The sequence below is a fragment of the Anolis sagrei genome, chromosome Y, assembly GCF_037176765.1.
Source record: "Anolis sagrei isolate rAnoSag1 chromosome Y, rAnoSag1.mat, whole genome shotgun sequence".
NCBI lineage: Eukaryota > Metazoa > Chordata > Lepidosauria > Squamata > Dactyloidae > Anolis > Anolis sagrei.
The window spans coordinates 40,319,486-40,346,631 of record NC_090035.1 but is presented as its reverse complement, the minus strand read 5'-3'; the positions used below and the strand labels follow the sequence as shown (position 1 = coordinate 40,346,631).

Below are 27,146 nucleotides of genomic sequence, written 5' to 3'. Positions count from 1 at the left end.
ACGGGGAACATTTAAATGCAAGACCTTTGGCAAAGCTGATGAACTTCTTCTTATCCAGGTTTTACATTTGTATTGCCCTCAATATTGCTCAAGAAGCATGACCTAGCATTCATAGACCCCCTCCACATCTCTTTCAAGCCTTCTCCAACCTGTATTGTCGAAGACTTTCATGGCTGGAATCACTGGGTTGTTGTGAGTTTTCCAGACTGTATGGCCATGTTACAGAAGCATTCTCTCCTGAAGTTTCACCTGCATCTATGGCAGGCATCCTCAGAGGTTGTGAGGTTTGTTGGAAACCTAGGAAAATTGGGTTTATATATCTGTGGAATGTCAAGGGTGGGAGAAAAAACTCTTTGTCTGTTTGAGGTAGGTTAATGTTTCACTTGACCACCTTGGTTAGCATTTAATGGCATAGCATTTTCAAGGTGTGCCTTCTCACTGCCTAGGGGAATCCTTTGTTGGGAGATGACTAGCTGGCCCTGAATGCTTCTTGTCTGGAATTCTCCTGCTTTTGAGTGTTATTCTTTATTTACTGTTATCATTTTAAGAGCTTTTTAATACTGGTAGTCACATTTTGTTCATTTTCATGGTTTCTTCCTTTCTGTTGAAATTGTCCACATACTTGTGGATTTCAATGACTTCTCTGTGTAGTCTGCAATGGTGGTTGTGAGAGTGGTCCAGCATTTCTGTGTTCTCAAATAATATGCTGTGTCCAGGTTGGTTCATCAGGTGCTCTGCTATGGCTGACTTCTCTGGTTGAAGTAGTCTGCAGTGCCTTTCATGTTCCTTGATTAGTGTTTGGGCTATGCTGCATTTGGTGGTCCCTATGTGGACTTGCCCACAGTCGCATGGTAATATGCAGGACACAGCATATTATTTAAGAACACAGAAATGTGAGCCACTCTAACTATCATGCCAGACTACACAGACAAGAAACATTCAGGGCCAGATAATCAAGTCCCAACAAAGAATTCCCCCAGGCAGTGAGAAGCCACACCTTGAAAATGCTACGCCATTATATACTAATCAAGGTGGCCAAGTGGAATATTCATACCTACCTCAAACAGACAAGAATTCTTTCTCCCACCCTGGACATTACACAGTTATATAAATCCATTTTTTCTAGTTTCCAACAGACCTCACAACCTCTGAGGATAACTGCCATAGATGCAGGAGAGAAACATCAGGAGAGAATGCTTCTGGAACATGGCCAACCAGACCGGAAAACTCACAACAACCCACTTTTCCAACCCGGTTTCCTCCAGGTGCATTGGACTACAATGCCTATCGCCCCATCCAGAAATAGCCTGGACTACATTTCCAAATCCTCCCAGTCAGTATGTTCGCCAGCTCTGTAGCCTGGAGGTGATGTGGTTTGGGTATTCCAACACATCCGGAGGGAAAGTAGGTTGGGAAAGATTCTTTTTCTTTGTTCAAACCCAAGCATTAAATTGGAACTAGCAGCAGTGCAGGTAAAACATATTATTAATAAGCCAACAACAGCTACATCATTTTGCTGCCTCCCATCTCAACCGCTCGCACACACGCAGGCACACACAAACATACTCATACACTCTTTGGGAATTTGGCAACGTTTCAGCTGCGGAAGGAAAGAGAGGCACGGTGACAAAATACAGACTAAGGTGCAAGGTGGAAGGTCTCGTACAGAGCCTTGCAGCAGCCAGAAGCACAAAAGAAAACAAAGGAAAGGACGGCTCCTCTCTTATGTGCTCTCTCTAACTATCAAGAAAACAGGACACACAGTTTTGCCAAAGCTAAACAGGGAAAACTGGGAAGCCTCCATTATACAGAACATGCAGGTAGGTCTAGCCCATTTATTAGAACATCTAAACAAAAAACAAAAAACAAACAAAAAAGGAGAAATACCCCAAAGCCCAGAAACTTTGTTCCATAGAGAGTGCAGCAATGACATCATTTACGGCACTTCATGAAGACTCTGCATGCACCAGGTGGGAGGGAGGGAAGGAGGGGGAAGACGGGGGCCCAGAAAGCACTTTAAAAGGTATGCATGTCCCCTAGCTGCTCATGTCATGCCAAGCACCTCCTCTGCTCAAAGCAACAATCTAATGACCAGAGTGCAAAAGTCTGGGGAAAAAATAGAGTGCACTGGTAACAGTTCAAATCCTAGAGGTTTGCATTTGTTTTAAAGCAATTTGTACAAAGCTGCCAGCTTCATCTAGATGCAGTGGTATATTTTGCTTCCCCCTCGCCTTTTCCTTGTTCTACAAATGCTTCAGAAGCCACTCGTTTTGGCTCAAAGCGCTTCAGAATGCGAGAGCAAATGTGTCGATTGACATGCTGATGGAACTAAGAATCCCACTCCGAGAAGAAAAGAAGAAAAGAAAGAGGCAATCAATGTGAAGAAATGCCCCAAAAATATATTATCTCAAAATGTCATTTTGACAACAAGAATAATATGAATTTATTCTTGCTCAATAGTTTCCTTTTGGTGGGGGCAGTGATTATAAATTGGATTCTTGCTGTGGAAGATGTTGGATGTGTTACCCAGGCAGGCACTTGGTTAAGCAACTGTGGCTCTTCTGCATTGATGCTATTGCCCAGTAAACTGTGCCGAGTGAAAACTAAAAAGATATGTTTGTATTTTTTTTTGGGGGGGGGGGGGGGGGGGCTAAGGAGAAAAAAAAGGCAAAGATCGAAAGAACTACATAACACACAATATAGCCGACAGTACCTTGGACCTGTGTTTCACAAAGCAGGCAAATGCAGCATGCCTCCCTCACCTTCAAGTGCTGCCGAGGAAGCCTTAAAAGTTTTTTGGAATTTGAAATGGGACTTAGAAGCTCCAAGCCAGGAATCCTACCAGCTGTGCGCAAGATATTGGTGCCTGTTTTGGATCTTGGCTATAAAGAAACCTAATGCCCAGGCTGTGCCAAAGACTATAATGCTCCATTCGGAGTGGTAATATTTTCTTTGCATAGCATTGTGATGGGTTAACATTCTGTATCAAAGTGGCATTTGGGAGGACATGTCAACATGAGGGGGAAGGATTTATAGAAAAGGAGATCTTTGACTTGATCTTGGTAGTTATAAGAGCTGCTCAGCATTTCCTTTTGGAATAGTTAGTTTTGCAAGATGTGCTTACAAAAAGTAGTCACAACTAGTCATGGGTCTGAAATTTGTCTCATCTGTTTGAGTCGTATTTCCATTTTGTTCCGTCCATTGGGATGGCATGAAATGGACTTGAAATGAAAGGAAGGCGGGAGCGGGTATCGGCTCCAAGCCTGCTTTTCAGATCGATTGCCGTGCGCATAGGCCCAAAGCGCCGGGGCCTGGCAGGGCTTGCAGCCGAGTGGCAAGTAAGGAGTGCACCTTACTCAGAACTCAGCTGCAGGCTCCCCACAGCTTTGGACCTACAGCCGAGTGGCGAGTAAGGACCACTCTTTGGGCTGAATGAAAATGGTTCGGCCCAAAAAACAAAAAATGAAAATCTGACCTCCCAATTTCGGGAGGCTCAGACAAAATAGATCGGGTTCCCCACCAAAAGCTGGAAAAATGCATGTGGTCTGAGTACACAAGGCATTTTCTTCTCTTGCAATGTCTGCTTTTGTACTAAAACAGAAAAAAACTTTCCTGTTTTTCCACTCTGAGATGCTTACTGCTCAAGAGAGAACTTGAAAATCAATGTTACAGAAGAAAATATATCTTTTGACAACACAAAATCAAACCTAATTTCTATATTGTTGTAAAGTGCATTTTCATATTCTGATATAAAAATGAAGCTGCTGGGTTTATAGAGCAGAGTATAAAGCAGGCATGGGCAAACTTCAGCCCTCCAGATGTTTTGGACTTCAATTCTTACAATTCCTAACAACCTCAGGCCCCTTCCTTTTCCCCCTCTGGCGCTAAAGCTCAGATCTGTTTCTGACCTTGCTTCCCTAGCAAACCGCCTTCAGACACAGACTGCTCATTTTCAGGGCTTAAAATATCTTGCTGGCTCTCCTGCTTAAGCAGCTGAGAGGGAAAAGGAAACTGGCTGGGGCTGTTAGGAATTGTGGGAATTGAAGTCCAAACCACCTGGAGAGTTCAAGTTTGCCCATGCCTGGTATAAAGGGACAATTCCAAGATCACACATAATGCTATATCTGTATGTAGTGCAAAAAGAACCATAGAATATGAAGATGCCAATCTGTGGGTTGGTAAACTAATACTCTAAGACATATAATAAGAATTCGGTGGGCTGCTGTGACTTTTGGACAAGCCAACTAATCATTATGACAAAAAAAAAAATATTTCATTCCAACGTTTGTCTATGTGTCAACCAAAAAAGCACCAAAAATGTACCTCATGTGCTTTACAAACAGGCCAAAGGCAAGCTCGGGACAGCAGGGAGACACAATGAAAGAAATACGACGAGTATGATTTGAGAGGTTTTGGCAACAAACTTGGTCATTGTACAAAAATAACACTTGATAATAAAAAAAATCATCAGTAGATATTAAAAAATCAGGACCTCTGATGGGGTTCTCTTTTTTGTGCTTACACGGCAGGCAAACGTTCGTTCTCTGACATACTCTATTTTGTCAGAAGTGTAAAAAATTATAGAGGGGAAGTAATAAGAAAAAAAAGCCTTCGGGTGATAGCAGCTCTCCAATGTCTTAATGTCTAGCTAAAAGGGCACAGAATTTTAACCCATCATGAGGCTATGAGCGAATATGAGGTGGGTAAGTGTTGTGAACCTTCCAAAGGCCTCCTGACACCAGATTGAGGCCACCATTGAGACAGCTTGCTTTGTTTTGGCTTCATTCGTAAGGTGAACAGATATCAAGGTTTTGCAGCATTGCAGTAAGGCACTTGCCCACAGTTAAGTATGCGACTGACCGTTGCATCGAAAGGGCAGCAGCTAACCCACTTTCAAAACAGATGGAAGACAAATTATTCTTCTCAGCTTCATGGTAAGTGCTGGGGGTGCCTTACATTATTTATATTATATATTTAATGGGGAGAAAATTATTATTTTTCTTTAATGGGGAGGAGTAAACAGTGTTAAAATTAATCTATATACTACTGGTTTATTTTCTTTTTTTCTCTTCACCAATTAAAGTATTTTGTATCCTAAAATATTAGTTTTTATAAATCTAGTCATCTGTTTTAAGGCTCTACAAGTCCCATTGTCCCATAATCCCACCCACCCGCCCCCAAATAACAAGGAAACAAAACCTGACCATCATTTGATTTGGCATCAGAGGACCCAAGCGTTCCACAGTCCAATGTCTACTATTGCGTTTCCACTCTCCCTCCCCCCAGTCCCGTCCCCCCCCCCGCCCCGCCCCCAAAAACCTGTTCCGTTTGGAATTGGAAGTTGGATCCCTTCTGTGGCCATGTTTGGTCAGGGAATTGGAACGCCCAAAAAACAAAGTCTCTTTTGCGATACTGAAGAAGGTGTGTCCATCCGGTCGGGCGAGCAACTCTCTTGCATTTGCCCCGGAGGGTGCTGGTTTCCTGCCTCCAACGCTGTTGGCGCCCTGCAGTGATTTCTCATGGGATGCCCCAAGGTGCTTCCAATTCTTCCTTTATTTTATTTTTAAAAATATTTTGTATGGCTCCTACAAATCTGAAAGCTTTCTGGAGTGAGGTAAACAATTTCAGCTTTCAAGCAAAGTACATAGTACGTAAAGTGTCCTGATGAACCTGCACGGCCTTGGCAAGAGCCTGAGGGTCTCGGCCATTGCTTTGGCCAGATATGTGACTGCCTTCTCCGCTGGAAGGGGAAAGGGAAGGGACGAGGGACAAAACAGCGCATTGAGTTGGTAATGCTTCCTGTGTTGCAACAATATGGGTACAAGTTCCAGTATTTCTATATTACATAGGAAAAATGGAGCATCATTACCTTCCTGAAGAAGCAATACGTATTGATCTTCTCACATTTGCATGTTTTTGAACTGCTAGGTTGGCGGAATCTGGGGCTAACGGAGGGAGGTCACCCGCTCCCCAGATTCAAACTACCAAGCTTTCTGTCAGCAAGTTCAGCAGCTCAGCAGTTTAACCCGCTGCGCCACCAGGGAGGGGGGCTTTAGAAAATGCCTGGAGGGGACATTTTTAAACACCAAATGCAGGTTAATGAAACAATTTCCATGTTAGTAGAAGTAAAGGTAAAGTTTTCCACTTGACATTATGTCTAGTCGTTTCCGACTCTGGGGGGTGATGCTCATTTCTATTTCTAAGACGAAGAGCCGGTGTTGTCCATAGACGCCTCCAAGGTCATGTGGTCAGCATGACAGCATGACCTTATCGCTGAAGCAATCCCTATTGATCTACTCACATTTGCATGTTTTTGAACTGCTAGGCTCACAGAAGCTGGGGCTAACAGCAGGAGCTCACCCTGCTCTCTGGATTCGAACTGCCAACCTTTCTGTCAGCAAGTTCAGCAGCTCAGTGGTTTAAACCACTGTGCTACCAGGGGCTCCAGCACATAACATATTACTCATGTTATCAGATTTTTGTTTACCAAAATACAGACATCTTTAGTAGAGCTCCCTTGAAGTGTACTTCCTCCACCAAACCACTATTTGCCTTATTATCCATGACTATTCTCATGTGGTTCCAGTCTCCTATTTCTCCTCGCTTCCTCCAACATAATTTCGAAATTCCATTGATAATTTTGTGTAATTTCAGTAGATAATGGTACCATGTGTGCCTAATTTTCAAAGTATTTTCTCCAAGTTGTGCTGATTTGGTAAACAAAGATTTTATGTGCCTTATATACTCGAGTACAAGCCAAGTTTTATAGCCCCTTTTTAAGGCTGGAAAAGCCCCCCCCCCCCCAGCTTATACTCAAATCAAGATTATTTATCATTTTACTCGTTGTTGTTGTTGTTGTTGTTATTATTATTATTATTATTATTATTATTATTATTACATTTTAACTTTATTATTATATTAATTATTTTACACCATTATTGTTATTACATTGAGATTATTCTACTCTATTATTATTATTATTACATTTATTATTTTACTCTATTATTATTATTATTATTATTGCATTTAATATTTTACTCTCTTTATTATTATTGGAAGGATATGTAAGCACATTTACATTGAAGAAGGTTAGAATAATGATTTAATCAGAGTTGTTACAAATCATAATGCAAATATCTGACGTGCAAGATGCATTTCATGCACTGGAGAAAATATGGCACAAATATCCGATACATCCGAATTTGCGTAATGGAGGGGTTAGGGGGGAATTGATTTTGTCATTTGGGAGTTCTGGTTTCTGGGATTTATAGTTCACCTACAATCAACAAGCATTCTGAACTCCACCAACTTGGCACACAGAACTCGCACGACTAACAGAAAATAATGGAAGAGTTTGGTGGGCACTAAGCTTGCGTTTTGAAGTTGTAGTTCACCTACCGAGGGCACTGTGGACTCAAGCTATGATGGATCTGGACCAAACTTGGCACGAATATTCAATGTGCCCAGATGTGAACACTGGTGGAGTTTGGGGAAAATAGACCTTGACATTTGGGAGTGGTAGTTGCTGGGATTTATAGTTCACCTACAATCAAAGAGCATTTTGAACCCCACCAACAATAGAATTGGGCCAAACTTCCCACACAGAACCCCCATGACCAACAGAAAATACATACTGTTTTCTGATAGTCTTTGGCAACTCCTCTGACACCCCTTACAACCCCCGCCCCCAGGGGTCCAAGTTGAGAAACTATGCTCTATTTGTTATTATTATTTCATTTATTATTTTATTCTATTATCACTGTTATTATTACATTTCCATTATTTTACTCCATTATTATTATTTTATTACATTTCTTATTTTACTCTATTATTATTGGAAGGATACGTAAGCACATTTACATAGAAGAAGGTGAGAATAATAAATTAATCAGAGTTTGACAGTCTTAAATCAGACATTTATGTAATAATAATAATAATAATAATAATAATAATAATAATTTGATCAGTCATATGGCCATTTCAAAACAGAACATGAGTAAAAAACAAGGCAAAAAGGTGAGGACAGCAGCTGACCTTCTATTTATAGTCAGAATCTTGTTTTCCTGGTTCTTCTTTCAGGAAATCTGCTCTTTTCTTAATAGCTTTCAGAATAAAAAGGCTTACTCTGATTATGCTGGATCTTTCCTGCCCTTGCAAGAGGGATGTCAGAATATCATTTCTGTTGGGGGACCTGCAGTTGGATAATATTGGATGTAAATATCTGCCTCACAGTTCAGTATATACTGGACAGTCAATTAAGAAATGTTCAATGCCTTCCACTGTTTGTTCTCCCCAGACGCAGAATCTCTCATTTCTTGGGATGTTACAATAGCGCCCGGTTTGCTCCATAGTACCGAGTTGTTCAAACCTAGCCCTAGTATATATTCTTCTTAAGGGTAGTGGAAGTGGAATAGTTAGGTAGTGCTCTAAATGAGTATTCCTTTTGTGGGAAGCTAAAAACCTTGTGGCTGAAGACCTACCTAAGCTCTCTAGGTCCAGATGTGCATAGACATCCCGAATGCACCGCTTGAGCACTTGCCTTGCCCCCGGACCCAAAACATCCAGAAATTGCAAAGGCAAACCGAATCCAGCCAACTCATTATTCAGAGCTGCCATCCACGATGACTTCTGGTCATGCTGGACTTGATCCTCTAGACATAGGCGAGGAAGTCTACTGGGATCCATAGAGTTTACTTTTGACCAGTAATTAAACTGTCTCATTAAGATTTGAGCTTTTACTGGGAGTATTCCTAGCTTAGCCCTTACTGCCACCGTCAGCGTTGTTCTGGAGAGGCCTAGGAAGGTGCGAAGGTGCTTAACTTGGAAGGCTTCGATCTTGGCCAAATTGATGTGCTCCCAAATTTCAGCCCCAAATATAACTGCTGGCATTATTTTTGTTTTAAAGACTTCCAAGGCAGGTCTGATTGTGCCTGGGTATCTATGATGGTACAACTTATAAATGGAACCGGCTGCTTTCATTGCTCTTTGTATACTATGAGTAATGTGGTTAGCCCAAGCACCAGATGAAGAGAACATAATGCCTAGATATTTGTAGCAATTAATTTGTTCCAAATGTACGCCTTTCAGGGACCACGTGTACCGTTTCCTGATTTTTCCAAAGACTATAATTTTGGATTTATCCTTATTCATAATGAGTGAATTTAGCTCACAGTACAAATTGAATTTTGCCAGGGATCTTCTTAGTCCCACTGGAGATGTTACCATAATCACCATGTCATCAGTGTAAAGGAGGATGTTAACAGTTCTGGACAAAACTTTAGGACCATGTAGACTGTCAGAGGATAATGTATTTACGATGTCACTTATATAGAAGTTAAAGAGAAAAGGGGCTAAAATGCACCCTTGTCTCACCCCAGTTGATGTCTTGATTTCATTGCTCAGGGCTCCACTGGGTCCAAGTCTAACTTTCAATACGGTGTCAGAGTACAGCATAATAATTAAAGTAAGTGATCTTTTGTCAATGTTTGTGGCAGCCAGCTTTTCCCATAGTATGTTACAGCAAATTGTGTCGAACGCTGAAGACAAGCCTATAAATGCTGAATACAGACACATCCACCTTGAATTATACTTTTGAGTTATGTGCTGCAGGACAAAGCAATTATCTATGGTTGAACGTCCCTGTCGGAAGCCTGATTGTTCTTCACAGAGAATATTGTTTTCATTGGACCATTGCTCAATTTTGATCCAAAGATATTTTGCATAGATTTTTGCTGTGATATCAATCAGGCTTATAGGCCAATAGTTCTTTGGATTGTTTCTTTCTCCATTCTTATGAATGGGGACGATAATACTAATCTGCCAGCCTCTAGGTATGCTGCATGAATTGTTAATGTGAGAGAAGAGCCCTGCTAAAAGTTGAGCCCACCAATCACTGTTGTTCTTGAAAAGTTCAGCCGGCAAAAAATCCTCCCCTGGTGCTTTGTTGTTTTGAAGTACGTTGATAATAGGTATTACTTCATGTGGCTTGACTGGTGGCCAGGCCGGGAGGGTGGCAGGACTGCAATAAGTTGTTACATGTTTTACATTGTTTGAATTGCCTGCCTTATTAAAGAGATCACCATAAAAGGTTTCCCAATGAGATGCAGGGATTGGAGAGTCTATTGAGAATCTGATTTGTCTCCGTTTTGAAGAAACTAATTGCCAGAAGACTGCTGAATTCTTCAAATGTAAGGCAGAGTCCAGTTCATGCCAAATTTTTGTGTTATATTGGGACTTCTTATGGGACATCAGTTTTTTGTATGTCCTTCTCAGGGTTAACATTATTATGCAGATCTTTATTAGGGTAACATATAGCTCTTCTCATACTCTTTCTTAGTGACTTCCTCAGTTTTTTACAGTCCTGGTCAATAGAGCCTTTTCTTGTATTGCTTGGTGAATATGTAAGCAGGCTTTTGTTCTGTCAATAGAGCCTTTTCTTGTATTGCTTGGTGAATATGTAAGCAGGCTTTTGAGGTTAGAGCACAGAACGGTGAAAGTTTGAAGAACCTGGTTAGGGTTGGATGAAGAGGCTTTTATCACTTCACTACATGTGACAGCTTGCGGGTTACGTAGATATTCATCAATGGCTGTTAAATTGACTGCCTGTCATTTTAATCTCTTACATTGAAGATTAGACATGGAGGGTATAAATTTCACATCTGTGGGATTTGTTGAACGTATATCAGAGTGACTGAAAATAACTGTTGACAAGGGTTGGTAGTCACTGTCTTCTCTTGGTTTGTCTGTAACCTCAGAGAAGAACTCACTGAATTCCTTAGAGACACATATATAGTCCAGGGTGCTACTGGCTCTTGCTGAATGGTAGGTAAAGGGGTAACAGTATTTCTTACTTTCCCCACTTAGTATGTAAAGATTGAACTTGTATAGAACAGAAAACAGCTCAATCCCTGCTTTATTTCTAATCATGTCTCTAGAGTTCCAATCAGCATTGAAGGGTGGGTCTCCCTTGGGGATGCTGAATAGCTCTGTCAGTTTATTTGCTGAGCTTCCCAGTCTCGCGTTGAAATCCCCAAGTAAAATTATTAATGCTGATGGTTATTCAAAAATAACTTCTTCTAGAGCTCTTTCAAGAGATGCCCATGTAGAGTATTGAGCAAATCTAGATGGCACAGGAGGCATGTATATGTTTATAATGACCACGATAGAAGGAATGGTTTTTCTCTTTTGGGGTAGCCTCATAGTTGAAAATTTTACTTCAAGAACATTTGTTTGCTCCGGGAGATCTTTAAAAATAATTTCTTCTCCTGCCCAGCCTAGTTCACCCTTCACCAAAGTGCTAGGCCTCCACTTGGTCTACCGTATTTTGCAATTTTAATTGCAGGCTTTGTCCATCCTACAAAATCCAGAATTTGGATTGGTTGGTCTGAAGCAAGTAGCCAAGTTTCCTGCAGGGCAACAATTGAGTTTTCAGTCAAAAAATCTTGAAGTTGTGGACAGTTAGCTTTTCCTGCCCACCCTGCTAAGTTCCATGTAAGCAAATTGGGGAATAGATTATTATTGCATTTTAGTTAGTCTTCCAGCGTAGTTATTTTATCAGGTTCCCAGCGGATGCTACCATTGTTGTTGTGCTTAAGAGAGAGGCTAGGCTTGATGTCAGATATGCGTAGGGTAGTATCATTTTGGCCAAATTCATCAGATTGTAAGTATCGAAAGTTCAAATATTCTTATCCGGACTAGTTTTTTTATTTTTAATTCTCTGGCTGTTAATTTATTTTTTGATTTATTGTCTTCATTGTGAGATTGTGTGCAGGGCTCACTTGGTTTACTGATCAATTTTCCCACCATTCTTTGAAGCGGTGTTTGTTCACTTGGGGTTATTGTGTTTGGATTACTGGGGCCAGTCTGTTTTTCTGGGTTGAAGAAAGAATCTATTTTCCTCTGCTGCATCTTTTGGAATTTAAGGCAGTTTTCACTAGGACCGTTGGCAGATTTGGTTACTCTTGATATTTCCTGGCTGGGTGTTGGGATTTGTACTGCAGGTGCTGGGGATGTTGGTAAATTCAAGGGATTGTTTAGTGTATTAAGTAAGTCACCTAAGCATTCAGTTATTATTGTTTGCTCTTCCTTGTTTAGTTTTTGGAATGTTTTAAAAAGGGCAAGTTCATCTTCATCCCAGATTTTTTTAGTTCTGGTAACAGGTGGTACAGCTCTCTCAGAATTTGATTCAGATATTCTGGTTTTAATGTTGTAGGTCTGTTTCTTCCAATTAAAGTGTTTAGGAGAATATGACTGATGTATTTTCTCTGAGGAATTTATCTGAGACTTAGAGGGGCAGTTTGTAATGATGGGAATTGGCCCACTTTTTGGTATTTGATTTCCGATAAGAGGCATTGTTCCATTCTCCTCGAACACTCTGTTTATGAAAATTCCAAATTTATGATGTAAATGTGAATGCATAGAGAGTAACAACTGTGAAATTGAAGAACTGCTAAAATCTAAAATAAATCTTTTATGGAACTGTCTTTTTGGGAGCCAAATCAATGAATGGAGATTTATCTGTCTTATTGGAACATTTAACAGAAGACTTAGAGAGAAGAGTACATGATTTTTGTTACCCCATCTATTTCAGTTTATGGAGTTCGGTGAAATACAAAATTCCAATTGGCAAGGATTGAATTTAAGATGCTTTGTTTCAGAATGGCAAGATTCTGTTATCCTTGTGTTACTTCTTTTGTTTACAATTGGGTGTCGCATGAATAATTGGTCTTGCCTAATTACAGGCTGTGTCTTATCTATTTCTTCGTGATTCTGTTTTGGCATTATTTCAATTGTGGGATTCAGAGACTCAACAGAATTAAAATTAGTACATTCTAGTTTCTTCTGGATATATTCTAGCTCGGAGCATATCAAGTTTAGAGTATCCAGAGTTAAGAATATTTGTTTAGCAAACAATTCATAAACAGAAATAGAATCCTTATGTTCTGTGGGCTTAATCACACTGCTGCTTTCAGGATCTATTTTCCCCTTGTCTTCAGTTATCACCTCAAGGCAGCTATCAGTTGAGTTGTTTTGAAGTAACTCATACTTATTTCTGCAAAAAAGGTCATATATAGAATCCTCCTTTGGAGAAGCCTTTCCATTCTTTAGCAGTTTGCTTGCTTTACCATTCTGTTTGTCTGGAAGAGTTCGTTCTCTCTTCCTTTTCCCCATTACAAATTAAAAGAGAGAGAACCAATAAGCCTTGTCAGTGATTAAAAACTGCAATCAAAATAATAATAGAATATGGGTAAAAATATAAATGCGTAAAATATTCTTGTCTCTGTGTTTCTTGTTTGTAGAAGGAAAGGACCATCCAGTAAAGAAGGGGGGGGGGGGGAGGCTTTACCTTGCAATAGATATCCGTAGAAAAACAACTCAAGAGAAACACCGAGTCTTCTGATAAAAGAGTTCTTCAGGGTTTTAAATTAGTTTAGATAAATTGTCACTCCCTTTTTGTAGAAGTCAGCAAATTATCTTGTTAGCATGCCAGGCCTTCAGTCTGTTTAGGTTTCTTAACTTTAGTTTTAGTTTTTAGAAGTTCTTAGTAAGAAACCCACAGAGCGACGTTATCAGGGTGTTTCAGTCTCCACCAAGTTTGCATTTTATTTATCGACTTTTATGTAAATATTCAAAAATATTTAACCTACAGATGCCTCAATAAATGGAATTTTATTCGTATCTATTTTTATTTTGAACTTTACCAGTAGCTGAGGCATTTCCCATCCTTGGCTTATACTCAAGTCAATACATTACCCCGTGTTTTTTGTGGTAAATTTGGGTGCCTTGGCTTATATTCGGGTCAGCTTATAACTGAGTATATATGGTAATCTCCAAAATCTTTTACTATATCCTGGTTTTGACCTAGAAAGCCCTATACAGTTCAGGCCTGGCCTAATTGAAGAATCATACTGGCAAGTTTCTTCTTTCTGTGTCATCAACTTTTCAGGTACATTCCCCACTAAGAATGCACTACAAAGTGACTGTGACAAAGCAGGCAGTGGATGAAAACTTACCTCTGGGGGTGGAGGAATGTTCAAAAGAGAAGACAAGCATTATTGCGTGATTATCAACCAGTTGCTCACCTGTCATGCTCTTTGTCTACAAGGTGATATCGTGCCCGAAAGGCCACCAAGCGGGCATAATATGCTGGTGCTGGGATAGAGACAGAGCGGGTGCAGCGGACGTACGTGTGGCAAAGCTGGTAGGTGAGAATTTGGAGCTCGTCTGCTGTAAACCGGTTGTCATCCCACAGAACGTAGTAATGAGACGGTCTGCTCGTACCCTGGTGAGAAGAGGAAAAAATTATTGTGTATATTGTGGTGACGGTTTCATCGAGATGCTGTTCTCCTGGAAGAGCTCTAGGGGAAATATAGAAAGCAGTCCATGAAATAAAAGATATCTCAAATATTGTTACACATTTGATAATGTCCTTAAGAAAAATCCTCATTATAAAGCAGCCCAGAACCAGAAAAGGCCAAGATTTTTTTTCCTATCATATAACTCAACTTGGACATTGCTATTTATTTATTTATTTATTTATTTAGAACATTTTTACCCCGCCCTTCTCAACCCCTGGGGTGGACTCAGGGCAGCTTACAATTGGCAAGGGTTCAATGCTGCATCATAAAATACAGAATAACAAATATAACAATTAAACATGAACATTAATAAATAAAGATTAAAACAGTATACTTACACTCTGATTAGCTATTGCCCGTCTGGTGACTGTTTAGCTAGCCATCTACTAATGATTACTCTGCTTAAGTTATCCAAATACTCTTCCATGCCATAGGTAAACATTATCAATTGTCCTTTAACCTGATGCCTGAAGGCGAACAAATTGAAACTGAATCCAGACAAGACAGAGGTACTCCTGGTTAGTCGTAAGGCTGAACAGGGTATAGGGTTACAGCCTGTGTTGGATGGGGTCGCACTCCTCCTGAAGACGCAGGTTCGCAGTTTGAGTATGATCCTGGACTCATCGCTGAGCCTGGAACCTCACATTTCAGCGGTGACCAGGGGAGCATTCACACAGTTAAAACTCGTACGCCAACTGCGCCCATACCTTGGGAAGTCTGACTAGGCCACAGTAGTCCACGCTCTGGTTACATCCCGTTTAGACTACTGCAATGCTCTCTACGTGGGGTTGCCTTTGAAGACGGCTCGGAAGCTCCAACTAGTCCAACGCTCGGCAGCCATGATACTAACAGAAGCGGAGCGCAGGGAGCATACAACTCCTCTGCTGCACCAGCTCCACTGGCTGCTGATTTGCTACCGGGCTCAATTCAAAGTGCTGGCGCTGGCCTATAAAGCCCTAAACGGTTCTGGCCCAAGCTACCTATCCGAACGTATCTCTGCCTAGCAGCCCACCAGGACCCTAAGATCTTCTGGGGAGGCCCTGCTCGCTATCCCACCTGCTTCACAGGTGCGGCTGGCGGGAACGAGAGACAGGGCCTTTTCTGTGGTGGCCCCTTGGCTGTGGAAACCTTTACCCACTCTGCCAAACCCCCTTTGGCTTCTTTTATCAACCAGGATGGGCAGGGGTCTAGGATGCATCTCACCTCTCCAAGGATCCTGTCCACATCCTCACCCTGAACCAATTGAAATGAATCCAATAAAACCGGTCAAGCAGGTGCTCTCGTCACATCCTCAGAGATTGCTGTTAATGTGGAATCGAACTTGGAACGAATCAGCGCAACTTTATCCGCAAAGAGCTGAGCAAATGCTTCACAGCGAGACACCGAGTCGTCAGGGATCTCACTTTTTGGCGGATTTAACAGCCCTCTGACAACTTGGCCTTAAGAAATTACTTCTGTGCCACCTTTATTGCTGCCTCATAGGACCTTAAGAAGGTGTCTAGACGTGTTTGCACTGATTTGGACTTTTTCCGACGCCACAACCACTCTAGCCACCTCTTCTTTCACTTCATCGCTGCCAGCTCCTCAGTAAACCAAGGGGCTGGTTTAGCTTGGTTGCTTGAGAGGGGCGTTCTGGGGCGATTGTGTCAGTTGCCCTCATTGTGTCCGTTGCCCTAGTCATCTCACTATTCCAGCAGAAGACCAAGGTATTGACAGAGTCACCTGCCAAGGAGGCGGGAAAATCCCCAAGAGACGTCAGGAATCCATTCGGATCCATAAGTCTCCTGGGGCGGACCATTTTAATAGGTCCACCACCCCTGCGGAGGTTAAGAGACCCCTCACTTACCAAAGAGATAAGAGAATAATGTTGGTGACACATATTTTAGACATATAATTTTCATGATATCTGCCACTACAGATAAGTAAAACAAGCAAAACATCTTTACTGTAAGCTGTTTTGAGAGAAAAAGTGGAGTATAAATAACAACAGTAAGGTAAAGGTAAAGGTAGTCCCCTGACATTAAGTCCAGTCATGTCTGACTCTGGGGTGTGGTAACATAATCAATACATACAAAGAGAACAGCATGAACATAAAATTAACAAGACAAAATAAGCATTAAAAACCGCTATAGCACATATATTTAAATAATCCTGCCTGTTCAAGGCAGTTTAAAAGGCCGGACCGGACTAGTGCAATTTTAGAGGGCCCAGGAAATTAGGTAGAGTCTATGGCTGTACATTTCCAGGGCCCAATAGAAGAACGTTACCTGGATAATTGGTAGGAAAAGCTATGGCAAATTTCTACAGTATCTGGGGCAGAGCTAGAACTAGTCGTTCTCAAAGGTTTGTTTAAACCACCAGGCCTTCAGGCTCTTACGAAAAGAAAGGAGGGATGGGGCCTGAGAAGGCCCTCTCTCTCGTCCCCACCAACTGTGCTTGTAACGGTGGTGGGAGCGAAAGGAGGGCCTCCCCAGAAGATCTTAAAGTTCGCGGCAGTTCATAGAGGGAGATGCAATCGCGAAGATAGTCTGCCCTAGGCCCTGAAGGGTTAATACTGGCCATTATGCCATGTTCTGGGGTCTCCCTCATTTTTTGTAGATCTTCATTCAAGCTGTGCAACACACAAGAATTGACCAGCGCAGAATCTCCTATCACTTTTGAGCAGGTCAGGAAGATGGCTATTCCTGAGCTATTGGAGGGACTGGCAAAACCAAAATATGTTCTGTTCCTCTCTAAGAAACACACACACATTCCTTTTTCATGAAAGGCTATTCAAAACATAGTACCTGAATGCCAGCGTGACTGCACAGGTAGAAATCAAACTCAAAGGGATGAGTGATGTTTGTGTCCACAGTTGTTCCCGCAGGGATGTTTCCACTTTTGCCAATCTGCAGAGTTTGTTATGAAAAAAAGAAGAGAAAGGGTTGCAGGGAAAGCAGTTTCTTAGACTGATGGATAAGGTGCAGCTTCTTTCTGTTTCCCCCCGGTAAAGCTATATTTAGGGGATCTGAAAATAAGCCGCTTCACAAAGACCATTTACAAATTCAGTATTGAAGTTTTATGAGCACAACCAATTGTCCATCTGTTTGTGGGTCAAATTGTCCTTTGCTGTATAAACAGACAGCATTGGAGGATAGGTGAAGATTCAGGTGGGATCTCAAAGTTTTGACTTACCTATGTGACACCATCAATTTAATGATCACATATTCACAAGGTATTCTGGAATTAACCCATCTATTTTAAGAAATCTGCATATTTAATAATAATAATAATAATAATAATAATAATAATAATAATAACAATAACTATTATTATTTATATTCCACCCTATCTCCCCGAGGGGACTCAGGGCGGATGTCCATATTGTCCCCCAACCACAACTTCTAAGTGCTATTTGTGGTGCCATCATGGTTTGACCATCAATTCACAAGCTTCTCCACTCTTTTCGTAAGAACTAAAAACTTTGGCAGGCACATGCTGGTATCCCGTTTCCTGCTCATATAAGGGTGTATCTTCCTTGTAGTATTAATGCAGTTTGACACCACTTTAGCTTTATAAGTTAAGACACAACCCATTTTAGTAATCAGGGCAAGAACATTGAACTGTCTATATGCAAGAGAGATATCAAAATACAGTACCCCATCTTTGAGCCTCACCCTTTCATTCTTGTCAGCACAGAAAAGGCGGGTGTGATGACGTTTCTGTACAACAATGTAGGTGATGCCTGGCTGGTAGTCCTTCTCCAGTTTGATGCAGGCATCACGGATGGCCAGAAGCTCGTAGTGAAGGATCTAGAAGGAAAAAGCAGCCAAAATGCTTTGAAGAGGAGGAGGCTATGAGGAAGCAATGTCAAATCCTTTTCTGTACCAAGAAAGAGAACAGGGACAGTGCAACTCTAAATCCAGCTCAATCCAGGATATTCTCATTTGCTCTATGTGAATATGCTTTCCTCTTTCTCCCTCCCAATACCATATCTGTATTGTTCCAACTGTTCACCTGAGGCCCTGGACTATCTCAGTGTCATTCTATTCTGGTAGCCTTTTTGAAATGGAATTACAAATAAAATTTCCAATAAATAAATGAAATTAATAAGGATAACTTTTAGTGCAGCCTTTAAATGGCTTTGTAGAAATCTCGTTTATCAGAGGGGTTTTTTTGGTGGGGGATGATGACAACTAAAGATGAATAATAATTATAGTATTGGTTTAGAGCAGGGGTCCTCAAACTTTTTAAACAGAGGGCCAGGTCACAGTCCCTTAACCTGTTGGAGGGCTGAATTATAATTTGAAAAAAAACATGAACTCCTATGCACACTGCACATATCTTATTTGTAGTGTAAAAAACACTTTAAAACAATAGAATAATTAAAATGAAGGACAATTTTAACAAATATGAACTTGTTAGTATTTTAATGGGAAGTGTGGGCCTGTTTTTGGCTGATGAGATAGGATTGTTGTTGTTGTTGTTGAGTGATTTCAAATCAGTTCAGACTTAGGTTGACCCTGAGCAAGGGCTGGGTAAATGAACTTGGAGGGCTGTATCCGGCCCCTGGGCCTTAGTTTGATGATGACCCCTGGTTTAGAGAGACCCATGACTATATTCCCATCTGAATCTTAAAGCTTCTTGGGTGACCATGGCCCACTCACATACACTCTTCTCAAGTTCACCACTAGAAATGTTGTAAGGCAGTGTTTCTCAACATGGAGGTCAAGGCCCCGGGGGGGGGGGGGGGCGCAAGGGGTGTGTCAGATAGTTCAGCAAAGACCACCAGAAAACACATATTTCTGATAGTCATAGAATCATAGAATCATAGAATCAAAGAGTTGGAAGAGACTTCATGGGCCATCCAGTCCAACCCCCTGCCAAGAAGCAGAAATATTGCATTCAAATCACCCCTGACAGATGGCCATCCAGCCTCTGTTTAAAAGCTTCCAAAGAAGGAGCCTCCACCACACTCCGGGGCAGAGAGTTCCACTGCTGAACGGCTCTCACAGTCAGGAAGTTCTTCCTCATGTTCAAATGGAATCTCCTCTCTTGTAGTTTGAAGCTATTGTTCCGCGTCCTAGTCTCCAGGGAAGCAGAAAACAAGCTTGCTCCCTCCTCTCTGTGGCTTCCTCTCACATATTTATACATGGCTATCATATCCCTCTCAGCCTTCTCTTCTTCAGGCTAAACATGTCCAGCTCCTTTTGCCGCTCCTCATAGGGCTTGTTCTCCAGACCTTTTATCATTTTAGTCGCTCTCCTCTGGACACATTCCAGCTTGTCAATATCTCTCTTGAATTGTGGTGCCCAGAATTGGACACAATATTCCAGGTGTGGTCTAACCAAAGCAGAATAGAGGGGTAGCATGACTTTCCTAGATCTAGACACTATGCTCCTATTGATGCAGGCCAAAATCCTACTGGCTTTTTTTTGCCACCTCATCACATTGTTGGCTCATGTTTAACTTGTTGTCCACGAGGACTCCAAGATCTTTTTCACACATACTGCTCTCGAGCCAGACATCCCCCATTCTGTATCTATGCATTTCGTTTTTCCTGCCAAAGTGGAGTATCTTGCATTTGTCACTGTTGAACTTCATTTTGTTAATTTTGGCCCATCTCTCTAATCTGTCAAGATCGTTTTGAATCCTGCTCTTGTCCTCTGGAGTATTGGCTATCCCTCCCAATTTTGTGTCGTCTGCAAACTTGATGATCCTGCCTTCTAACCCTTCATCTAAGTCATTAATAAAGATGTTGAACAGGACCGGGCCCAGGACGGAACCCTGCGGCACTCCGCTCGTCACTTCTTTCCAGGATGAAGAGGAAGCATTGGTGAGCACCCTCTGGGTTCGTCCATTTAACCAATTACAGATCCACCTCACCGTAGTTTTGCCTATCCCACATTGGACTAGTTTCCTTGCCAGAAGGTCATGGGGGACCTTGTCGAAAGCCTTATTTATTTATTTATTTATTTGCTTTACTTCTATACCACCTTTCTCAGCCGAAATGGTGACTCAAGGCGGTTTACACAGTAAAGGTTATCACAACAGTATCAAAAAGACAATTAAAAACACATTATACAAAATATACCAAATCAAAACAATCATTATCATAAGCCTCAGCAAACAAATCAGAATCCAGAATCAGAATCAGAATCAGCAAACAAATCAGAATCCAGAATCAGAATCAGAATCCAGGTACGCTACATCCACGGCATTCCCCGCATCTACCCAGCTTGTAACTCTATCAAAAAAAGAGATCAGATTAGTCTGGCATGACTTGTTTTTGATAAATCCATGTTGACTATTAGCAATGACCGCATTTGTTTCTAAGTGTTTGCAGACCACTTCCTTAACAATCTTTTCCAGAATCTTGCCTGGTATCGACATGAGGCTGACCGGACGGTAGTTGTTTGGGTCGTCCTTTTTTCCCTTCTTGAAGATTGGGACCACATTGGCCCTCCTCCAATCTGCTGGAACTTCTGTTCTCCAAGAACTCTCAAAGATGGTTGCCAATGGTTCCGAAATGACTTCCGCTAGTTCCTTCAATACTCTTGGGTGTAGTTGATCTGGCCCTGGGGACTTGAACTCATTTAGAGCGGCCAGGTATTCCTGTATGACTTGTTTCCCAATTTGGAGTTGGATGTCCTCAAATCCCTCATCCACTCCGTCCTGAGAGGTTGAAGATGACTTTCTTTTTGTGAGAAGACCGAGGCAAAGAAGGTATTTAGTAGTTCTGCCTTTTCCCTATCCACTGTCAGCATTGCCCCATCTTCTCTTCGAAGAGGCCCTATCGCCTCCTTGTTTTTCCTTTTTCTACTGACATAAGAAAAGAATCCCTTTTTATTGTTTTTAATGTCCCTGGCAAGCCTGAGCTCGTTTTGTGCTTTACCCTTGTGAACCTTTTCCCTACAGGTGTTGGCTATTTGTTTGAATTCTTCTTTGGTGATTTCTCCCTTTTTCCAGTTCTTGTGCATGTCTCCTTTGTGTCTCAGCACAGTTAGAAGTTCTTTGGACATCCATTCTGGCTTCTTTGCACTTGTCCAATTGTTTTTTTGTTGGCACAGTTTGCAACTGCGCCTTGAGTATTTCACTATTGAGAAACTCCTATCCATCCGTAACTCCCTTGTCTTTTAGTATCTGTGTCCATGGAATGGTGCTCAGTGTTTCCTACATTTTTTGGAAATCAGCTCTCCTAAAGTCCAAAATGCGGGTTTGACTTGTCTTCGTTTCGGTCTTCTTTTGTACCTCAAATTGCAGGAGCACATGGTCACTTGCCCCTAAGGATCCTACCACTTCAACCGCATCGATCAGGTCCTCCGCATTTGTTAGGATGAGATCAAGAGTAGTCAATCCCCTTGTTGCCTCTTCTACTTTCTGGACCATGAAATTGTCTGCAAGGCAAGCGAGGAATTTGTTGGACTTTGTACTCTTGGCCGAGTTTGTTTTCCAGCAAATATCAGGATAGTTGAAATCGCCCATGACTACTACATCTCTTCTCTGTGTCTGTTTGGTCAACTGTTGGCAGAAGACTTCATCAAGTTCTTCCTCCTGGCTTGGAGGTCTGTAGTAGACTCCTACAACAAGATCTTTTTGAGTTCCAGTTCCCTTGATTCTTATCCAGATGCTTTCAAGCTGGTTTCCCGGATTGCTATCATGCATTTCTTCTGCAGCATAAGAGTTTTTGACATATAAGGCTACTCCGCCTCCTCTCCCCTTTGTTCGGTTTCTGTGAAAGAGTTTATAGCCCTCGATGTCTACATTCCAGCGATAGGAGTCATCCCACCAGGTTTCAGTGATGCCTATGATATCATATTTGTGGTGTTGTGCTAAAAGCTGGAGTTCGTCATGTTTATTTCCCATGCTCTGTGCATTAGTGTAAAGACATGTGAGCCCCTGAGATCTTCCCCTGAGCTGTTTAATTGGGATTATTGTGCTTTTGGTACTTGGTCCTTTTTGTGTTTGTGCAGCCCTCCGTTTAGCCTTCTGGCGGTTCCCTGACATTGTGGGTAAAGTAGTGTTCGCAAGGCTGTTGTCCCCCTCCCCCAGTGGGCCTAGTTTAAAGTGCGCCTAATGAGGTTTGCGAGTTTGTGAGCAAAAAGGTGTTTTCCTACTTGTGTGAGATGTGCCCCATCCCTTGCCGGTAGGCCATCCTCCTGGAAAAGCAGGCCATGGTCAAGGAAGCCAAAGTGTTCCTCCTGACACCATTTTCTAAGCCAGTTATTGACCTGTACTATTTTTCTGGCCCTTGTAGGACCGTGTTTTATGACTGGGAGGAGGGATGAAAAGACCACCTGTACATTACATTGCTTTAGCTTTGTTCCTAAAGCTCGAAAATCATTTGTGATCTTTTGAAAAGTATGCCTAGCAGTATCATTGGTTCCTACATGAATCAATATGAGGGGAGGACGGTGATGGGGCTTGAGGAGCTTGGTGAGCCTCTGAGTGATATGGTGTATTTTTGCCCCCGGTAGGCAGCATATTTCTCGAGCTCAGCCCCTTTGGCAGAGAAGGCTGAAGATCTCTCTGCATGTCATTCTTTTCCTTTTTGGAAACAGATGGCAAACCCTCCCACTAAAAGCCCTCCTCTTGCTGTGATTGACCGGCCTCTCGGCCAAGGGGAGGGCCGTTTCTGAAACTCCAAGTGGGAAGGGGAGTGGCAGTGTGGTTCGTAAGTGTGAGCAAGGGAGACTGTGCGAGGCTGGACGGAGGCTCATACCTTTTGTTTTTTATTAATATTCCCATTAGGAAATGCATAAGGATATGGGTGAACTACAACTCCCAAAATCGTGGGTCAATCCTCCCCAAATCCCACCAATTTTCACAGTTGGCCATGTTGGGCCTGTGTGCCCAGTTTGGTCTAGTTTGGTCCAGATCCATCATTGTTTGAGTCTACAGTGCTCTCTGGAATAAGGGGAACTACAACTCCCAAACTCAAGATCAATGCCAACCAAACCCTTTCAGTATTTTCTATTGGTAATGGGAGTTCTGTGTGCCAAGTTTGGTTCAATTCCATCATTGCTGGAGTTCAGAATGCTCTTTGATTTTAGGTTAACTATAAATCCTAGCAACTACAACTCCCAAATGACAAAACAAATCCCTCCCCAACCACACCAATATTCAAATTTTGGAATTATCTGGTATTTGTGCCAAATTTAGTTTAATGAATGAAAATACACCCTGCATATGAGATATTTACATTATGATTCATAATAGTAGCAAAATTACAGTGATGAAATAGCAACGGAAATAATTTTATGGTTGGGGGTCATCATAGCATGAAGAACTGTATTAAGGGGTCGCAGCATAAGAAAGGTTGAGAACCACGATTGTAAGGGAACATTCAGATCCCATTTATCTCTGAAAACCCATAGTTGATAGAAGAGCATGGAGGGCTGGCATCACAAGGCCCTGCCCCAAGGCTTCCCCAAAACAACAAAATGGGATTGGAATATTATTTTAATCTTTGTTTGAATTGATCTAAGGTGGAATAAAGGTAGGCATAAATATAGCTAACAAGAGATTCCCTTTTTGGCAGCTAACATCCTGCAAGCTGCTCTTAGGAAGCTGGGGCCCTCACCTGAGGGAGCTGTCCTTCTGGAACTCCGTCGCGGTAGAATATGATGCGGGTAGGCTTGAATCGGGTGGACTTGTAAAACTGGATGAGGAGTTCCCTGACCATGTATGAAAGGTCCTCAATGATTTCTTGCCGGGGGCGCTGGACCCGCACCGTCGCACAGTAACGACTCGGATGGGCATCCATGCTTCCCACCACCTGCAATCAATAAAGAGCAAAAGTGTGGATTCACCATTCTTCCCAAGAGGAATGGATATGACTTTGATTCTCTTTTCCTTTACTTCAGTCCCCCCGTCACTTTCGTCATGTTTGGAGGAGCAATGGTGACAGAAATGGAAAGCTGTCTACTGGTGAGGAGTAAAACTAGCTGAGAGGAACATTGCTTTTGATTTTAGAGACAGTCCCTGGCCCCCTGGGGTGCTGCTGCTCCTGCTGATGTTCAGGCCATGACCATCAAAATTGCAGAAGACACAAAAGCATCGGAAACTGGGGCAAGCTCCACAAGAATAGCTGCTGTGCAGATCCTTCCTGGATACTCTTTATATTCCCCAAGACAAAAGAGATGACAGCTATGGGCCAAGGATCAGTGGTGTGGTGAGACGAGACAAGGCACAGCAATGGATAGAGAGAAAAAGAGCAAATGAATGCCAGGAAAGCAACAGCAAACAAAAACCTAGCTATGGGAAATGCATAACAGTCACAGTGTGGGAACATTTATTTGGACAACAACTTCAAGAATCCCAGAACAAGCCTGGGATCATCCCCCAAACTAACTTTTTTTATACATGTTGTTATATGTTATTATACATGTTGGGTATCCCTTCTCCCAAATGCCTGGTTGGGATTTTGGGAGGGAGTGGGATTTTGGAATATCTGTATTTGCATACACAACATTTCTTTATGCTTCTTATACACATTGCCTGGATTCAATATCACGTGCATTCAGGCCCGTAGTGATTCGGGGGGGGGGGGGGGGTTGAGGATCTTTTGTTTCATTATCCCAATTCCCCCATGCATATGGGATATATTGAGCATGGTGATCAGATCATGATATGAATAAACACAACAGTTTAAATAATGTACCAGTAAGCCCTTCTCATGGACCACCCTGAGAATTCCGGGGGGGGGGGGGGGTTAAGCCCCTTAAGCCCCCCCCCTCCGCTACATGCCTGCATGCATTAAACAAAGTTTGTTGGGGAAGTGGCCTGATTAACAAAAGATTCTACTCATAAATTCACAGCAGAGTAACTTATCAGCAGCAGCGTGGCCCAGCATCAGTAGCCCAAAGTGATAAAATTATAGGTTGCTTACGTGTAACCATAGTTCCCTGAGTAGTCACCTGTGAATTTGCATATATGGTAATTACTGTGCCTGCGCAGAACAGCTTTCGGAACCTTTCGGAACCTTCAGAAAAAGGAGGGCAGAGAATTATTAAACATTTTTGGCGGTAGCCTCGCCCACTCTCTCCCGTGAGCATAAATAGCCAGTAGGGGGGCTACAGCCTCCAGTTCTCTTCCGCCGCAAAATGCAGCCAGAAGGAGGAGGTATGACAAGCGGGGAGGATGGGCGGGGATGTGCAAATTCACAGTTCAGGGAACTATGGTTACAGATAAGCAACCTATAATTCCCTGTCGTAGTCCCTGTGAATCGCACATATGGTAGATTAGCGAGCTACTATACTTGGATGGCGGGCGTCATGCCACCGCATATAAAAGGATTGCTTTTCCGAATTCAGCATCCCTCCTGGAGACCACGTCCAGTTTGTAGTGGGACACAAAGGTAAATGGAGTAGACTAGGTAGTGGTACGGCACACAGTGTCAGTGGAATGCCCCTCATGAAGGCCACAGATGTAGACACCGATCTCGTGGAATGGCCTCATAGCTGTTGAGGTGGATCTCTTCCAGCCAGGTGATATGACAAGCAGATTGCCAACACAATCCAAAAGACAAATAATGAGAAGGCCACTGGCATCCTTCCCGTGCTTGACAAAAAAACTTTGGGGAATTCCCTCAAACCCCGCAGTCCTAACAATATAAAAAGTTAAAGCCCTAAAATCGTCTAGGAGGTGCAAACTCTGTTCTAGTGGTGTGGTCGGGTTGTGGGAAAAAACTGGCAAAACCAACTATTGCAACATGTGAAAAATGAGTTGACGCCTTCGGTAAAAAGAAAATATCTGCATGTAACAAACTGAATCCATCTGAGGATTTATAAATTGCTTACCTGTAACTGTAGTTTCCTGAGTAGTCACCTGTGAATCGTACATTTGGTATCTCTGCACCTGTGCAGTACAGCTTTCGGAACCTTCTAGAAATAAAATAGACACTTTTAGACCCGGCTAACCCCCCCCCCCCCGTCGAGTATAAGTAGCCCGTGGGAGGAGCTAGCCAGCAGTTCTCTTCCGCCGCAAAGCAGCCAGAAGGCGTGGCATGACTCAAGGGGAGGACGGGCAGGTATGTATGAATTCACAGGTGACTCAGAAAACTACAGTTACAGGTAAGCAACTTATAATTTCCTGTCGTAGTCACTGTGAATCGTACATTTGGTAGATTAGCAAACTGCTGACCTTGGATGGCGGGCATCATGCCACTGCCGAGAATAGCACAGCTCTACCAAACTGAGCATCCCTCCTCGAAGTGATGTCTAGTTTATAATGAGAGACGAAGGAAAGGGGTGAAGCCCAAGTGGCCGCTCGACAAATGACATCCAGTGGGACACCCTTCCCAAAGCCGATCGACGTGGAGACCGATCTCGTCGAGTGTCCCCTGACAGGAAGTGGAAGTTCCTTGCCAGCCATACAGTAAGAAAGATATATCGTTGACACGATCCAGGAGGATAGCCTCTGTGAGGAAACAGGTAAGCCTAACACATCAGAACGATATTTAACAAACAATTTGGGAGATCTCTGAGAGGAGAGGTCCTATCCAGCCAGAGCTCTTCTGACATCGAGCAAATGCAAATTCTTCTCCAAGGGGGTAGTAGGGTTCTGGAAAAAGGAGGGCAAAATTATATCTTGAGAAATATGGAAGCGTGTGGCGACCTTTGGCAAAAAGGCTATGTCAGTCCTCAACACAGCTTTGTCTCTGTGAAATTTAAGGTATGGAGGGTCTGCCCTAAGGGCGCAAAGTTCACTAGCCCGTCTGGCCAATGTAATGGCCACTAAGAAGACGGTCTTCCAGGAAAGGTGTGTAAGACTAACGGTTGCTAATGGCTCAAATGGCGGTTTCATTAA

General features: G+C 42.4%; 1 protein-coding gene across 5 annotated transcripts in view; it reads right to left on the bottom strand.

Moving 5' to 3' along the window:
• Positions 1-5,317: 5,317 nt before the first annotated feature.
• The window catches only part of LOC137095714 (protein argonaute-1-like), a 247,671-nt gene continuing 225,842 nt past the window's right edge, over positions 5,318-27,146 (bottom strand). For 4 of the 5 annotated variants that reach the window (XM_067462517.1, XM_067462512.1, XM_067462513.1 and 1 more), the window contains 5 exons: positions 23,920-24,114; positions 18,014-18,148; positions 17,144-17,245; positions 14,082-14,281; positions 5,318-5,740 (listed from right to left, as the gene is read on the bottom strand). In XM_067462517.1, coding sequence (XP_067318618.1) covers positions 5,632-5,740; positions 14,082-14,281; positions 17,144-17,245; positions 18,014-18,148; positions 23,920-24,114 — 741 coding nt within the window. In that variant the 3' untranslated portion in view covers positions 5,318-5,631. The remainder of the gene's footprint in view (positions 5,741-14,081; positions 14,282-17,143; positions 17,246-18,013; positions 18,149-23,919; positions 24,115-27,146) is intronic. The other variant, XM_067462514.1, reaches the window with a different exon arrangement.